This window comes from Haplochromis burtoni, unplaced genomic scaffold (assembly GCF_018398535.1).
Source record: "Haplochromis burtoni strain Fernald_Lab_line unplaced genomic scaffold, NCSU_Asbu1 Contig_11, whole genome shotgun sequence".
NCBI classification, from domain to species: domain Eukaryota; kingdom Metazoa; phylum Chordata; class Actinopteri; order Cichliformes; family Cichlidae; genus Haplochromis; species Haplochromis burtoni.
In genome coordinates, this window is record NW_024582372.1 from 1,878,276 (window position 1) to 1,895,232 (window position 16,957).

General features: G+C 40.8%; 1 protein-coding gene across 2 annotated transcripts; it reads right to left on the bottom strand.

Moving 5' to 3' along the window:
- Positions 1-1,895: 1,895 nt before the first annotated feature.
- qser1 (glutamine and serine rich 1) lies at positions 1,896-16,620 on the bottom strand. Of its 2 annotated transcripts, XM_005915142.3 has the most exons (13): positions 15,916-16,620; positions 13,584-13,693; positions 13,321-13,458; positions 8,673-11,984; positions 8,007-8,329; positions 7,664-7,780; positions 7,454-7,587; positions 7,190-7,374; positions 6,937-7,074; positions 6,725-6,822; positions 5,016-5,162; positions 4,748-4,843; positions 1,896-4,572 (listed from the first exon to the last, which is right to left on the bottom strand). In XM_005915142.3, the coding sequence occupies exons 1-13, from the start codon at positions 16,023-16,025 to the stop codon at positions 4,432-4,434; spliced, it is 5,049 nt and encodes a 1,682-aa protein (XP_005915204.1). In that variant the 5' UTR covers positions 16,026-16,620; the 3' UTR covers positions 1,896-4,431. The 2 variants fall into 2 exon arrangements, with proteins under 2 accessions (XP_005915204.1, XP_005915205.1); XM_005915143.3 differs by lacking the exon at positions 13,321-13,458.
- Between the last annotated feature and the right edge of the window lie 337 nt (positions 16,621-16,957).

Genomic DNA, 16,957 nt, shown 5'->3' on the forward strand with positions numbered 1-16,957 from the left:
TGGTATTTTGTAAACTGACGACATTTTACAAGAGTGCTGAGAGTGCGCTGAACAGTAAAACCTGTTTTATGCCAGCACTGATGGCTGACGGACACAGAGAAAGCACCCTTGTTAACACCATTAGTAATTCTAACCCGCAAGGTCAAAGCAATATTTACATTTCTGTTATTCGCCAATTACCTGGAAGCTCCTGTATATTTCCCTCTCCTTCACCTTCACACTTATCAGTCATGCAGGTAAGATGATAACAAAAATATCCCCTAGGAATTTTCTTCAAGAAAATTAATTCAAATAAGAAGACTACAGTTCTGTGAAAAACTAAGTACAGCCCACGATTCAGTAGCTTGCTGAACCACATTCAGCAGAAATAACTTGAATTGTTTTCTGTACAATTTTATCAGTGCCTCATCTCGGGAGTAATTTGACCCCACTCTTCTTTACGATGTTCCTTCAGTTCATTGAGGTTTGTTTATTCACAGCTTCCTCAAGATCCCATCACAGCCTTTGAATCAGTTTGATGTCTTTTCTTTGACCAGACCATTGCAGCTGCTTGATTCTTTAAATTTTCAGCCAGTGTTGTAGATTTGCTGCTGTGCTTGGGATCATTGTCCTGTTGCATGACCCAGTTTCAGCAAACTTTAGTTCTGGGACAGATGTGTTCATATTCGACTCTACAGCACTTTGTATTTGTGTTGGTATGCCATGTTTGGTTTTCGCCGGGCGTGGCACTGGACATTTTCAGCAAACATCTCCACTTTGTCTCATCTGTTCAAAGAACAGTATGACAGAGCTCTTGTGGTTTGTTCAGATACAACTTGCAAACCTAAGCTGTGTGGCCACGTACTTTTTAAACAAAAAGGGGCTTTCTCCTGGCAACTCTTCCAAACAAGCCAAACTTGTTCCAGAACAACAAGAAGAAGATAGTGCTGGATTAATATTTAACCTTGAACTGTATTCTATAATAGGAGAATATTAGATTTACACAAGTTGGGAAGGTCTCTTAGAATGACTAAACAACTGCAGATTCCAAGATGAAATTTACAGCCACGCACGTGGACAAGTTAAATCCCTTCAGAAGAAACATTTTATGGTCAGTTGAGACAAAGATTAAGCCTTTAGGTCACAATGACAAGAAGTATGTTTGGAGGAGGAAACATTAAGCTTTCAAACCTAAGAACACTGCACCATCGATCAAGCATGGTGGTGGTAGCACCATGGTCTGGAGCTGTTTTGCTACAATTGGCACTGGTACAATAAAGAATAATGAAGAACTACTCCAAAAGTCTTGAAATTCACCTCAAGTCAACGGCAAGATGGTTGGGACTTAGACATCAAAACTGGTTTATAGAGCAGGCTAACATTAAGCTTCTGGAATGGCCTTCTCAAAGCCCTGGCCTCAACTTTATTGAAAATTTAGGGACTATGCTTTAAAGCCACGTCTGTGCCGGGAGACCGACCAATAAAAATGAACTCTGGTCAGATTATCAAGGCAGATTTATGCCAAATGCTTGTTGATGGCAACCTGTAAAACACCTTGGAAGGTCTAGGCGAGGTGCAACTTTCTAAGTGGTATTTAACAAAATATCATTGGGCTTGTATGTATTTATTTGAGCCTGTATCTTTACTTTTGACCCTGTGTGGATTAGAGAAAATCCTTCAAACTCATTAAAAATGTAGGCTGTACAATCATTCCACTCTAGAAAAAGAACAGTTCAAAAATGATTAAAAGCCTCAAATTACCATAGTATTAATGCCCGTGAATGTATGTAAACGTCTCACAATGGTATGTAAGTGTTAGACAACTTTTGAAGTGCTGCAGTCGAGTAAAACCCACCATAAACTACAGCAGCAAAAGTGGAAAACCTTAAGTAAAGAACAAATATTTCAAGACTGACCGTAAATAAAAACGTAGTTGTATTTTTTGCTAATTGCTAACAAACGCCCAAATACAGATCTTGACTTTGTCAGTAGAAGACTCCAGCTGCAGCAAATACAAATTGGTAACTCTACTTGCAACAGATAACTACTTTTCACCCTGCACGTGTGCACACGACAGGTCTGATTTTAAACTAGATCATCATCGACACTCAGTGCATCAGGTTTCACGAAGAGACATTTATTTCTAACCTCAAGACTGTCAGTGATATGCAGCCTTACGCAGCACACAGCCATCTCGTTTCTGTGCCCTTCTCACATTCTCATGCTGCCTCGGGGGTGCCTCCAGTCTGTCTCCCACATATGGAACAATGCAGTGCATTAAAATTCATATGCTTTTCATCTGGAGAGCAGACGCTCAGTATCTCTCCCTACCAGTTGTGCCCGTAATGGAATCCCAAACGCTTGCCTGACTAGTTGTCCTCCACCCCCGAGCCTCTCCAACTCCAAAGGACAGAGGACAGTGGCTTTCCTCACAGTGCAGTCAGTGAAGTACAGAGACACTTTTGTTTTTTGGGGATTGCCAGTCATTTTTTTGCATTGTGACTGGTCTGGCTGGACAGTCATATTTTATTCAACAGCCCAGAGACTCTTTCAGACGACACAAAGTCAGCCACCCATAAATATGTGAAAAGTTCGGGTCACGAGAGCACTGTGGGCGAGCAACATGGCAAGTTTCTCACTTCGTTGTGTTCTCATGGAAGATGTGAGCCAATATTAACAGCACACTTCCAACAAGCAAGAGAAATCTAACATAACCAGACTCCTCAGGAAGCTGAGAAGCAAACTGTGACTGGCTACGCTGAAAAATCCATACAGACTATTTGGTTGCAGCAAGACTGTTGTAACTTTTTCTGCTGGGCTCTTCTGTCTGATTAACATTTCAAATATGTTAAATGTAGCACTTGGCCCCTGTTATAGCAAAGTTACAAATAAAACGGAAAACAGTACATCTATGTTCTAAAAAGGTTACAGTTGATAATGAAACACAATCTCCTTATATCGACTTTGATCAAACATTAGACAAAAAAGAAACAAATCTTATTTGGTTATTCTATAATATTACGGCAACACTGCAGAAAAGTCCCCATGTGGTTTGGTGATTGTGCAAAAACAGATAAAAGGTGTCACATGACTAGTTAGTACTGCTGCAATCTTCCCAAACTATGACCAAATGCAATGGTGGCATTATGTGACGTGTCTGTAGGGATTCTATGAAAATTCATTGATTCAGATTGTAATCAGTCTCAGAAGGTATTCACCCAAGAAAATCCAGATTCCATAATAAAGGCAGTGTTTATATATGCACCTCACACCCTGTTTTTTTTAGAAATAATTGCTCTGAAAAATGGGATTCCAGAAAAAAATCTCACGGAGTTCCTGGCAAAAAAATATCCTAGAAAAACACATACCTAATACATGCAGTGTTTTATTTACAAACTGCATCTTTTAAGAACAAGATTATTTTTGACAGAATAAAATAAATGACTTAGAGTAAATTCTGGAAAACTGTGAAAAGATAATCAAAACGTGTCTTAGAAATAACCATTTTCTTCTGTGAAAATATATACTTTTATCATAAAATGTAGGCTATGTCTGTAAAGCAATTCATTTGCATTCATTTACCCATAGATAAGCCAAGGTAACAATGTCTGAGATTAATAAAAAGATTAATAAAAAGCAGTACTGGAACTGCATTGATTCCAATCAAAGATGTTTCCTATAAGCAAATGGTTGGCTTGAAACACAAATGTTAAACTATAGTATAGACGCACTATGTAGCTGCTAAAGAGAAATTTGCTGCTGTTCCAACGTCCTGCTATTTTTTTTCTCCTTTTTTTTTTTTTTTTTTACAAAATGTACATTATACATATATATAAGCTGGCACTGTATTACAAATGTGATGTTTTGCAAACAGTATATAACTATAGTTATATATAATGTATAGTTCTTTTTTTAAACAAAACAACAGATCAACTTTGCATGTGAGCTTACTTAAAAGATTGACAAAGGCTTGCTCTGCTTGTGTATTTGCTGTGTTCTACTTCCTGTGCTGATTGCCTTCTATATTGTGCATACAATCTGGTCATGATCTGGCATTTAACTTAAAAAAGAAAAACAAATTAAAAAGAATATAAATCTATGGAAAAGCCCATAAAAGTGGGCTTTTAACTATAAAAACCTACAAAGACTAGGAGAAGTACTAGGTGGGAGCCTTCCAAAATGCTCCCAAGAACAAAGTTCTTGTCCTCTGTTGATGAAGTTCCAGGTTTCTGCTGGGATGCAGTGATAAACACTGTGTGTCTCACTGTTGCACTCGTGCCACTTTTACTCCACAGTCTCCCAACAGTCTTTAACACGCAAATCAGTTGATCCGAAACACCCTGCGCTTGAAGAAGAGACTCACTCCATCCTTCTCGGTCACATTTTGAGCTGGAGGCATTTTCTGGTTTTCAAAAGTTGGACATTTTTTAAAACCAAGCATGTTAAAGGCTTTCATCTGCAGGCCTGCTGCACTTGATTGATTAGCTCTCCAAAGCGATCAAAGAGCCCCTCTACCCAAGCCCCGTTTTGCAGACACTTCTGCACAGTCTCCTCCTGCCCCAGGTCCCCTGCCTGCACCCGCAGAGATGCAATCTGAAGGACAACACCACAAACAGAGCATAAAATACAATTCATTCAAATAAATTCCATGTGGAAGTAAGCAAGTGACGTTAAATCTGAAAAATAATATTTACAGAACTCACAAAAAAATCTAAAACTAAACAAAACAGCTTTATGCATTCAGTAGAAACTAGACACATTGTCTTACCTCATCCTTACACATGAGGTATGTGTGGTACTTGTAATGTTGCAAAGAATGGTATAGAGAAAACCACTGAGTTTTCTGCTGGTCTACTGTATACTCCTAAAAGAGGGAAACATAATTAAAAAAATTTGAATAATTAGTATATTTCTTTTTTTATATTAGTCAAACAGCATGAGAGCAGGAGGTAGTCGCTTCAGTGCTCAGCAAAGCTAAAGATTAACAAACGGTGAACCTGCACCCTCTTATGGACAGACATTAGAAGTACAATTACCTGAGGCATAGTGTTGGGGCTCTTCTGGGGTTTCATAGTCTTCTTGTTGTAGGCACGTCCACTGAGACGTACTTTGAAGGCTGGCGTTTCCCCATCCTTCTTCAGTTCAGTCACCACTGAGATCTCTGGGAAGCTGTCTAGTGCTGTCTAAAGAACACAAGTTACTTAGGTTCACACAGTGCAGTAAAGATCCTTTAATGCTTATTTTCCTTTTGCAATGAAAGTAGATCTAGAACGCATATTCAAAACTTTTGAAGTAAAACATTTGCATTTTGCCATTACTATCTTACTCATGCGAAACCAGAAGTGAAGCCAGATGAGGGTTTCCGACAGTGAAACTAATGAGTCAACATGCTCATTGGCTACCAACTGATGACTGACTGGGATCATTGTCATACTGAAAACATGAAGATGTTACACATCATACAATTATATGGTGGATCAAAAACTAATGCTACTTTTCTGTGTTCATAATTCCAAAAACCTTTAAAAGATCACCACGACCACTTGCTGAAATGCTGTCAGAAATCATGACAGTGCCTCCACCATGTTTTATAGATGGCTGTCGACCTGGGAGGTCAAACTCATTTTATATTGCAGGCCACAAACAGCCCACTTTAGATCTTATGTGGGCCAGACTGGTGAAATTCCAATTTCTGTCAATGTAAAAAGTTTAAATATGCATTTAATCAATGAGATGTCTTAATATAAAGACAAAAAAGTGCAATTTCAACATGATGTCTCAGTTTTCCCTACATGGTAAAGAAATGCTACTGTAGTAAATGAAAGAAATCTGACAGCATGACTCAGCTTAGATTGTAAGAAGTAATGTGGGAAATGACAGAATTCTAAAATTGAATTACTTTGGTGTACTGTGAATGGCCATGAAGGAGAGCTTTATGGGTAAGAAAAGCTGTAAAATGAAAGAATTATGCCCTCATTCACATTTTCCAAAGTCAACCAACTGGCTGAATTTGGATCTTTGCAGGTCCAAATTTGGCTCCCAGGCCTTATATTTGACACCCTTACTACAGACACTATTAAACTGTTGTTTTGATGAGTCAGATGTATCTCTTCTGTGTCAGGACTTTGCTGGATTTGTTTTTCCTTGGACCAGTGAAACATGAGTTTCACTGGTCCACTTTCTTCTAATTTCTTTTAATGTCAATTATACCGTATTCTAAGATATTGCAATTTTTCAGCCAGCAGCTCTTCAGGAATCACCTTCTAGGCTTGTCAAACTGCACAATCTGTGGCATTTGTCATAGATTCAACTAACGAATTTGGATAAATGTATCTTTTTTTGGGATAGTCAGCCAGTACCAAGGTGCCTGAAGACACAAATTAAAACTAGTTCTTTGCCAAGTTGTCTGTTATGTGCAGATACAACACCGGTTCCTCCCTTGAGTTAGGTATATCCTTGAATGATTCATAGGGCAGTGTTACATGTCTTCAACAAACAAAAGAAACATTCCTCTAAAAATGGTTAGGCACCAGGGCTGGACTGTGATGAAATGAGGGGTGGCTCGCAACCTTTGCATAGTACGGTACACATCCACCATTTTTACCGCCCATGGGACTAGAACACAAATCGACCCTAAAAAAAATGTATTCTGTTCTTCTGGATATTTTGGGGGATTTCCTTACCTTGCGCATGCATCAAGACAACACAAATCTACATTTATGTGCAGCTTCATTTCCACACTCACCTTCAACACCTGCTCTATGTGTAGTTTGTGAAGTAAACGTTTTCTGTTGTCAGTGATCATTCCATCCACTCTTTTCATATGTGGCAGCAGCAATTCATCTGAAATGGATGAGACAAAAGAAAAGTCAGCAAGCAATGATGTGAGGGATCCTAAACTGTTAAGCCAATCTAACTAAGAACAATTCCTCTGTGTCCAAAAAGTATTTTGCTCACCATTTGCCCTTTCAAGTGCTGTCATTACATCTTCATCTAAGGCAATACTGATAAGCAGTTCCACGAAGCTCCTGAATGTCTCTTTCATGGTTCGTGTGTTGAGTAATCGGGAAGCAAACGGTAGCGGAGGGTTTAACTCTGAGTGTGTACGGGAGAGAGATAGAACACACAGGACGCATCGAAGGGCAGTGAGAGTGTGACAAAATCTAGACAACAAACTAGAGTTCCTTAAAAACCTAAACTTGTTCTTTACCATCCTCTTCGCCTCCGTCTTCTGCAGATGATCCAGAGGCAGTAGGTGAAAACTCCTCCTTCCATTTCCTCCTCTTTTTTGGTGGAGGCTCTGCTCTTGGCTTAAGTTGTTTGGGTCTGGGCTTTTGGTTTTGGAAAACTGTAGGAGTGGCTGTCAAGCCCAGCAAAGTTTTCACCTGAAAACCCCTGTGTGACAAAAAAAAAAAAGCTGAGATAACTCAGAAAAATCTATTATGAATTATAGGAGCCAGTAGTCTACACTTACCTTAGTGAGTTCATGGGTTTGCAGCGTGGCTTCTGACTACAAACTCGTACATATTCCCTTTTGTTAACTGTATCCAAAAATTTCACATACACCCTCTGGTACATTGTCTTGGCATCACCAAAGTATCCAAGATACTAAATAGACAAGAAGAAAGTGTTAGTTGACAAAACTAATTTGTATAATCAAACTATATATGCATAGTCTACTTACACTGTTTGTAGCTGAGAAGACTCTCTTTCCATCCCTCAGCTCAGGCACAAATTTCTGCAGCAGAGCCTTCTGTACCTTCCAGATGGCTGGAGGCTCACTGCCTGCTTTCATTGTCACCTAAACAGAGAAACACAGCACAGTGCAGAATAGGCTTCAGTATGTGGAAGCAGTTTTTTTTTAAGTCTATCACTTACAATTGAAGAGGAATTAAATTAAGTTACACTGCATTGCATCAAGGCTTACTTTTGAAATGCTAGTGTTATATTATAAACATTTTGACCTGTGCTACACTTTCAATTTTGCCCATATCAAGTGTTACAAGCATTCATTTCACTTCCCGTACCTTTAGGTTTTCGATATCCTCATTCCTGACAACAAACTCGTCTCTCTCACGATACATTCCTTCTCCTCCGCTGTCCGACAGCTCCTCATCAGTGAGTCCTGCCATGGCTACACTCTTTAAAGGCATAGCCAACTGGCCAGGTGGTGTCTCTTTGGACTCCTCTGTTGCCGCAAAAACAGTCTTTCCTGAGGCTGCGTTTGTTGTCTGTGCAGGAGTGGGTACCTGCAGCACACAGGATGTCACGGGAGGCGCACTATCGGTGACAGCGTGGGGCATGCTGGGAACCTCTTCTGGCTTCAACATCAAACCCTGAAACTGATTATCTGAAGAAGCACAAATTCACAGACAGAAAAAGGAAAATGAATAAAGTTCAATGTTCACTGTCTTGTATTTAGGCAAACAATATTTCTGTCTCGAGCATGAGATACACACTGTTACAGAATGTCAATGTTTTACAGGTTTCTATAACAATATACAGGAAAAAATACAAATGGGATCCAACTAACCTAGTTGCTGGTTTTAAACATCAGTTTAATTTGGTTGTTTTTTTCTTTACTATCGCTTCATTAGCATCAATACCCTGGCATTTTTGGGCACAGTTATTATACTTATTTACACACATACTTATTTACTGAGCATGTACCATATGCTACAGAGTGTGATTACCTGTCCTAGTTTTCCGATCTGAAGATTCATCCAGAGCTGAGAGAGCTGAGCTGATGCTGTTCCTCAGAGCCTGGTTCTTTCCAGTGTTCTCTTCTTCATCAGAGCTGAATGATGGCAGGGTCTCCAAGTTCTTCTGTAGATCTTCATCAAGACGTTTCTGCTGGGAGTTTACTGCTGGACTGTCCTGGGGAATTAAGGGCGTGGGCAAATTTGGCAGTTTTGGGGGCAAAGCTGGCATAGTACACTGTTTGGATGAGGTACAAGCCTTTCTAGGGCGATTAATTGTTCGTGTTGGACTTGGAGAATATTGCTGTTTGGGCCCAGACTTGATAAAGTCTAGGAAGGAGCCAATAAAGCCAGTTTTGACTTCTGGTTGTTTCTCTTCCACTTCACGAATCTTTTGCCTGATTCTCTCCTGCTGTGGACAACCATCATATAAACCGTGTGCCGCAGATGGTGAGCTCACATCACTACCCCTCGAGTTTTGCCGCTTGGTCTGCCCACTACGTTTGGCTGGTCTGGCCAGTCCACCATCCTCTTCATGACTGCCTGTTTTAGTCAATGACTTAGAGCGAGCCTTCTTTTTGGTGAAGTCCTCACCATTTGGACTTTCCATGAGTCCATCATCAGTTTTAATACACTTTGCATTCCCTTGAATTCTATTCTGGGGACCTGAGGAGTCATATACCTGCCCAGCTGAGTGATAGTTATTGTCAGAGCACCTTATGTCTCCATTAGCATGAAGCTCATTATTGTTGTTGTGGGTACCAGATCCACCCTGACAGTCTGTTGTCATCTGTGGTCCGTTTAATGTCATGGTGATGGTTTGGGAGATAGTGTTAGTGATAATTGGCTGTTGTGCTGAAGAGAAACTAGGTGACATGTGTCTTAAATCAACAGTCTGGAAGTGACCTTTGGAATCAATAGGACTTGCCATCACTGCCATATCAGCCTCAGCAGAGGATGTAGCTTTGACAAAGTCCTGTGGTGACACGCCACAGGCAGCTACTGTGGCAGCGAGGATGTCATCAACATTTGACAAAATATTCCTGTCATCTGGAAGTAGAATAGAGTCAGAGAAACAAATAGAGTTGACAGCAAAGTGGTTTTTGGCATCGCTTGACTGCTGATTTGTCAACTGGCTGTAGTGATGTTTAGACGTAGGACATTCTGAGCTTGGTTCAGACACTACTGTGCCCTGCTGACTCTGTGTTTCTGTAACACTTGGACCCAGCAGGTCTCGGTCCATCTGAAGATACTGGACATGAACAGGGCCAAGGCCTTGTCCCGATTGAATAGCTTGCACTGGAATCACCTTTGATGTGTTCTGACTATTATTCAAAAGTGGCTGCTGGAGCAAAATTACTTGATTGGTCTCAGGATGAACCTGAGCACTGGGAATAGCAATAAACTGGGTGTGGGCTGCTAAAGCCTGAGTCTGGTTATGGTTCTGTTGATTCTGTTGCTGTGCCTCAGCAGATTCAAGTTGGAGAGGATGCTGCTTGAGCGGCTCTGAGCACAGGGGTATATGTGAGGATTCAATGGTGGAGTCTGTAGTTTTTGTGTTAGAAGTTTCATGACCATTGGCACTAGTTAAATGAATGTGCTGTTGGCTTAGAGAACCCATTCTTTCATCCTTTACCGGCACTGTATTTACATGACGTAGTCCCATAATCTGGTCATCAGAACGTGAACTGCTTCGAATAACACTCTGTGCTTTAGGGTGATCATCCATTTTTGAAACAACGTAGATGACATTGTTATGGGAAACTATACTGTTACATGTTATGGAGGCCTCCACGGAGACCTGCCGCAGAGCCTCGAGGCCTTGGAGAGGCACCTCTTCAAGTTTTTGTTTGCCATATGTTGGCTTTATGTCCTGTATGGAGGTTATGTTATTTTGTAAGGCTTGAGCCGCTGAAGAGTAGGTAGGCAAAGGTGCAGACAAAACATATGTGTTGGGTTGTGAGTGCTGCTGGTGGGACAGAGTGTCGTGTGTTTTGCCTCCCACGGAGGCCTGCATGAGGGTGTAGTCCACTGTAGATGATGTGGGCAGGCTCTGTGCACATGTGGGTGGGAAAGAAGAGTTAAGGGATTCTCCCGTGATAAAGCTTTGAGACTGGGTCACTGAATTCTGCACCTGTGATTGAGAAGTATAAATCACATTTGAGGCACCCTGTGAGTGGGATGTGGGATAACTCTCAGACAGATTTCCTTGACACAAGCTCTGTACTTGGGCTCCATACTGGATGCCCTGCTCTTGGTTCAGCCCAGGAGTAGATGAGTAAACAAGCGACTGACTAATGGATGCCACATTGTCAGACTGGCTGGAGAGTGAAGGGAGAGTATCATAAAGGGAGGAGAGCTTGTCGGAAGTGGAATTGGAGGCTTGTGACTGTGTATGAGGTGTGATATAAGTTTGAGATAAAGTGTTGGAAATTAGGCTAGACAGCTGGACTGCCTCTTGGTTAATAATCACAGAGTTTTGCTTCAGTCCAGGGGAGGAATAACGCTCAGGAGACCCCGCTGACAGGTTCTGAGAGTGCATCTCTTCATTTCCTGCAGGCTGTGGAGCTAGTTTGGAAGAACATTCATTCGTCTTCTGCAGCGAAGTGGATGAATATACTTGTGTTGTACAATCTGTTTTGGGTTGTAGGGAACCACTGACTCCTTGAGAGGAATCTGCTCCTGTGGAGGGGTTGCAGGACACGGAGGGCTGATGGGATGGTTCCTGCTGGTAGGATACATCCGCTTCGCTGCCTGAACCGAAATATCCCTGTAAGGACTGCTCCGAACTAGGTAACTGCTCTGAGGCTATATGGATACTAGAAGGCCTCTGGTGGTGTTTGATCACACTACATTCACGCTGAAGGGCTCTTTCAATAGAGCCTGAGAAAACTGTCGCCCCAAATGGCTGATTCGCACTATGAGTGGCAGATAGGGTAGAAGGTAAGAGGCTAAACTGGGGCTGCAGGAGGTGGGGTGCAGACTCTTGGGCTGAGCGGTAAGTGGAGGACTGTACAGGGAGCGGTGAGCCCAGAGCAGAGGCAGAAAGATGATTGAAGGCCAAGGCAGTGGGAAGCACAGTCTGGTTAGACTTAAGATGCAGGAGGGGATCATGGTGAGAAAACAGGCCATTGGTAGAAGTGCTAAAGGCAGGATCCTGGAGAGTCAGGGAAGGGTTGGTGGCATAACTCCTGGTAGGATAGGCACCTGTGTGCTGACAGGATGAAAGCGCAGGTGTAGAGGGGAAAGTAGCTGTAGAAGGCAGGGCACCCGTCAAATATAGTTCTGTGGTCGAGGAGTTGACACCTGCATGGAAACCACACACACACAGAACATAAGTACAAGCATCTTACACATGCAATATTTTCATAATAAACAAAATTCATGTGCAAAAGGTAATACAAAATCTGAAATGCCAACATCCCCCAACATATTTCATTTTAATCATACTCAGCCTTTGGACCATAGGTACACAGTGCAAGGTCTCTACTAGCATATATTAACAAAGACCTGGCAGGGTGCTAGAACAGTAATGTAGTGTGGCCAGTGGTTGAATTGCAACAGGAAGAAGGCATTAAAATGTTATCACCTTTCCATAAACATCAAACGCTTACACAGGTCCTCAGCAATACACTCAGGAGAAAAGTGAAGAACAGACATATATACAAACATTGTTTGCTCTATTAGTGAGATGAATTGAGAAACAGAGCTGGACAAATATTTTGTATCCATGCAAGTTTTTCTTGATTCACAAAAAAAGATGCTAAAGGTAATTTATAAAGTGTGTCATCACATATATCAATTTGTCTACCAAAGCAGATCAGAGAGCATTACAATACTCTATCTGTAGTACTTGTATACATGTAACAATGTAGCCAGCAGAATTGATGGTGGTGCAAAGTCAAGTTGTGTCCTAAGCTTCTAAGCAATTTGTGAAATAGTGACAAATTGATGCTTACAGAGTGCATTTAGGTCCCACCCAAATTGGAGAAAAAGAAAATTGTGCAATTGTTTCTATTGACTTTACATTGCACAAAAAGGGCCTCCTTGTGAGATCCAAGGGCCTCCTTGTGAGATTCACCTGCTAGCACTGAACTGAAAAACACCTAAAAGCTGCTGAGTAGCATGCACTACCAACAGGGCAAAGAATGCAGAACTGAGTTTTTATAAGCTGAAGAACTACAGAACTTTAAAACTGAGCTTTTTATAAGACAAAAATGGATACTGTCAATAAGACTTGAAGCACTATGAGCAAGAGTAATGGGAAAATGGAAAGATCCTGACACTGCATGGCTATCTATGCACCATGTGTTTTTTCATGGATAAGTTAAAAGCGAAGAGTAATATTACTGCACTTGCATGTGCCTTATCAGATTACAGCAGCTTACAAATATAGACAACGTTCAGTTTCTAACAGCTAAGGTTGCTAAAACAATCCCTACACATAGTGAAACCAAATATATTTAGCTAGTAAGAGTAGTTTTTTCACTGTTCCAACATTTGGTTGCACACTTTAGGGTCTAAATTTTTCCCCAATCTCGTGGGCATGGTTTTCAGAGTATGGCGTGTTACATTCTCTCTACACTTAATGATTTCTTCTTTAAATAATATAACTAAGATTGAAAGGTTGATGTGTTCTCACCAGCAGGCCATGATGGGGGTCTATAAGGAGAAAGCAATGAGGCACTAACAGGACCAGCCTGAAGGCTTCTCGACTCCATGGCTGAAAGGAAGCTCATGATTGAGGTCTCTGGAGTACTACTGTTTGACTCTAGTGCTCCTGACATTCAAAAGAGGAAGAGAAAGATGCGTCTGTGCTTAAACCAAAAATTTCTGCATGAATACATATTACCTGGTAAAACTGGTCACTTTAAAACAATATTTCATTATAATGCCATAACTCACCTGTTGCAACAGGAATATGTGATGTAGTGTACGTGGGAAGCTGGTGTGTCGTAGTGTAGCTTTGCCGCTGGAGGAGCTCGGCATCAAGGTATGTTGCACCGTAACTGGGGCTGCATATACAAACAAATGTAGGGGATTCATTAGAACTATCATCTCTACAAACAGCAGTGCACAACCAAGTCAAATATGAGTATATACAGTGGATTAAAATAAGCATTTATAGTTTTTTCTTTTTGAAACACTTATAATAAAGTTGCCACTCTTATTCACAAATTAACATTAAACACTGACAAAGTTATGACATGCTGTGACTGATGGAGTGCTGCCAAGATGGCTGCAATAAAATTGCTAAATGTATCTCCGTGATCAAGGTTTACTCGACTGGCTAATCAGGCTAGCATAAGAGACAACAGTCAAAAATATCCTGATATATATATTCCTTTTAGAAATGATTGGGACGGCTGTGCTCAAGGAAACACTGAAACTGTTATACTCGTAGTCTGATGTATACACAGCTCTTCACCATCTTAACTATGCAAAAAGTGAAGATGTATGAATATTTCTAAAGTAACTGTGAATTGCTCTTCATGCACAGCAAGCAAGATCAAGTAATCAGTCTGTAAAGTTTTGTCAGTTTATTGTCGACAAATTCAGTAGACTCACTTTCTCTGCACAGGAAGAAAACTGCAGCTCTCTGTATTATAGTTATAACAAAACATAGCAACCCAAGTTGTGTATGTGTCATGTAGAGTAAACAATACCAATCACCAGTGTGGTAAAACCGTCCAAAAGATTTCTTGGATGAATGTATTATTGTTTCAAGGATTCTCGTGGCTATTTGTCTGTTATGGAAAAACGCTAGTCCGAGAGACCACCGCAAAGGCTAACAACAATTATATAACAATACAGGACACTGATTTGTCAAAATTTGTTTGCTTAGGAATGTCATTTGACATTTTGCTGTATAACATGAGGCACTTCATTCTTTAGCAACCATTTTGGCTAAGCGAGTAAGGCATTTATATCTTGTAAACATTTGGATGGTGTGAACATTTGGATGTAAAAATGGTGTGAAAAGTCATCAATAAATAGACTGGTCAAGTAACTTTTATCCATCTTTTTTGGGGGATGTTTATTTAAAATCTGACGTATGAAATTTTTGCTCTCCAGCTAATCAGATGCAGTTTGGCTTGAGCTAAAGTGCTGCCTTAAAGGTAAATACTGGTGGATGAAGCAAACTAAGGAGGGTCTCTTCCCTCATCTGTTCCTTTCAACAGTTACACACACCAGATTATTTCCCTACTCATCTTTGCTAGTTTCTTTTTACACTTTAGAATCAATAACAACAAGTGCAACACACAACATGCTAATTACCATGTTACTCTGATGAGTTAGATTTCAGAATGGAAACATCCCTGCTAATCAGCAGCCACTATCTTATGTTATTTAGGTCATAAAATAAGACAAACTGGTGTAATCTTAGATTTTCTGAAGCAGAGATCAGCCACAATAATTTACTTCATTATTTATCATAGCCACTTGATTTTCATAATTATTACATTTTTTGCCATCCAGCACATGACAGTCTTTTTTTTTTTTTTTACAGGCTAATTTATACTCTTTGTTTATCTGTTCTACAAAGACTGTTACTTTTGTTCCGCTTGTGAGAACAATGTAGCTTATTTGTACCAGATAAAACAATGTTGCCATGAAGGATGGCCCCTCTTTATAGCAAATTAGAACAAACTATAACACATCAGTCATAAGTCACGAACTAAGACCTCAACAGCTTTTGCAAGTTCTGTGGTTACACGGACTATATATAACGAAGGACCTCAAGCTTTCGTTACTAGAACAAAAGCACAGATTTACAAAAATGTAGACATGTCGCCACAGCAAAGAAAATTACTAATTTGAAGTGTTGTAACTGTTATATAGTAACTAGCTTCGGTTGCTAGTTGTCTCTCTTGTTTTACCTTTGACGAGCACCTGTGGTTGAAGAAAACACAACGATTAAATGCTACTTTAGGATACCCAGATGACCCCCCTTATTATAGAGATGTAAAGCAATTATCTTGTGTAGTTTGTGTTCACTGACTCTGTGTGTGCTCATGCTGAAAGCACGATATGCTAGCAAAAATTAGCAAGGTGGGAAAAAAGTAACGCACGGCTAAGAAACCACTGACAAGTCAGCGTCTGTGACATTTAACCATTTCTCCCAGTGTTCCCGACAACCGCAAGGACCTGTGCACTTTTCCCCAAAAGCAAAGCTAGGCCCTCCATCACCGAAATTTCCTTCGGAAGGTGACCCGCCCTCTCCTTCATCTTTTACCTTGGCTTGATAGTAGCTGAGCCGCGGTCATAGGCCCACGAAGCTACGGTCTGTGCTGGTGGAGCCAGCGCGTCCGCAAAGCTGGAGCTCGGGTAGTTCCTGTCCATCATCCGGTGAAAGATTCACTTCCCCAGCAAAGCTTCGTGGAGCAGCGGACACACATCGTAGCAGCCCGGGACCCACCGACCGAGGCAAGTCCCGTCAATGCAATTCACAGTCCACAGAAAAAAAACAGCGTCAAGCTGCTATCATGTGGAAAAAAGTATCACCGGGTGATTTCGTTATTTTTTTGTTCATCTCCCGTCACGTAAAGTTAGTCTGCCACGAGACTTCTCTAAGGCACTGACGCTTGGCTGCAGCTAGCTGGCTAACTGAAACTTCTCACATTAGAAATGAGTTGCAGTGTCACGCTAGAAGCAAACTTCTCCGACAAGCTACGGTATCGACTTCACGAGCAGATGTATCGAAGCGAGATGTTGTACCGACGGTTCGCTTCACCACGCGAAAAAAGTCACGTGACCACCAGGCGAACCCTAAAGCTGGTACCAGTGCAGCGGCGCTGCCTTTGAATGAAGGGTGATCCCACCGGTCTGCCACAGCGAGTTGTGAACTCTGTTCTCCCTGAACTAAAACAAGTGTTCAAGCATCTGGCTACCCGAGCTTTGACCTTCTGTTTAACAGCAGCAGCATGTACAAAATGCTATGCTTTCTTTACTTCAGAGAATGCTAGCTGAACTTATGTTCATTTCCTCATTTACCCTAACCACAAAATATCCATGACCATCATCAGTGTTAAATCTAGCCTCCCAATCATTTACATGATGTGGTCTTTATTCTTATCTGATTTTGTTCTTCACAAGTACAAATATACACAAAATAGTCTGGTCAATAGATGGGTGGTACTATAAATAAAATAAAATAAAATAAAAGATAAAAAATAATGTAAAAAAAATATAACAGAAATGTAATTTTCAGCTGAATGTTTTGTCATACATTCGCAGGCGGTTTAGTTTTAATTTAAATCTATTTAACTTTTTTTTAT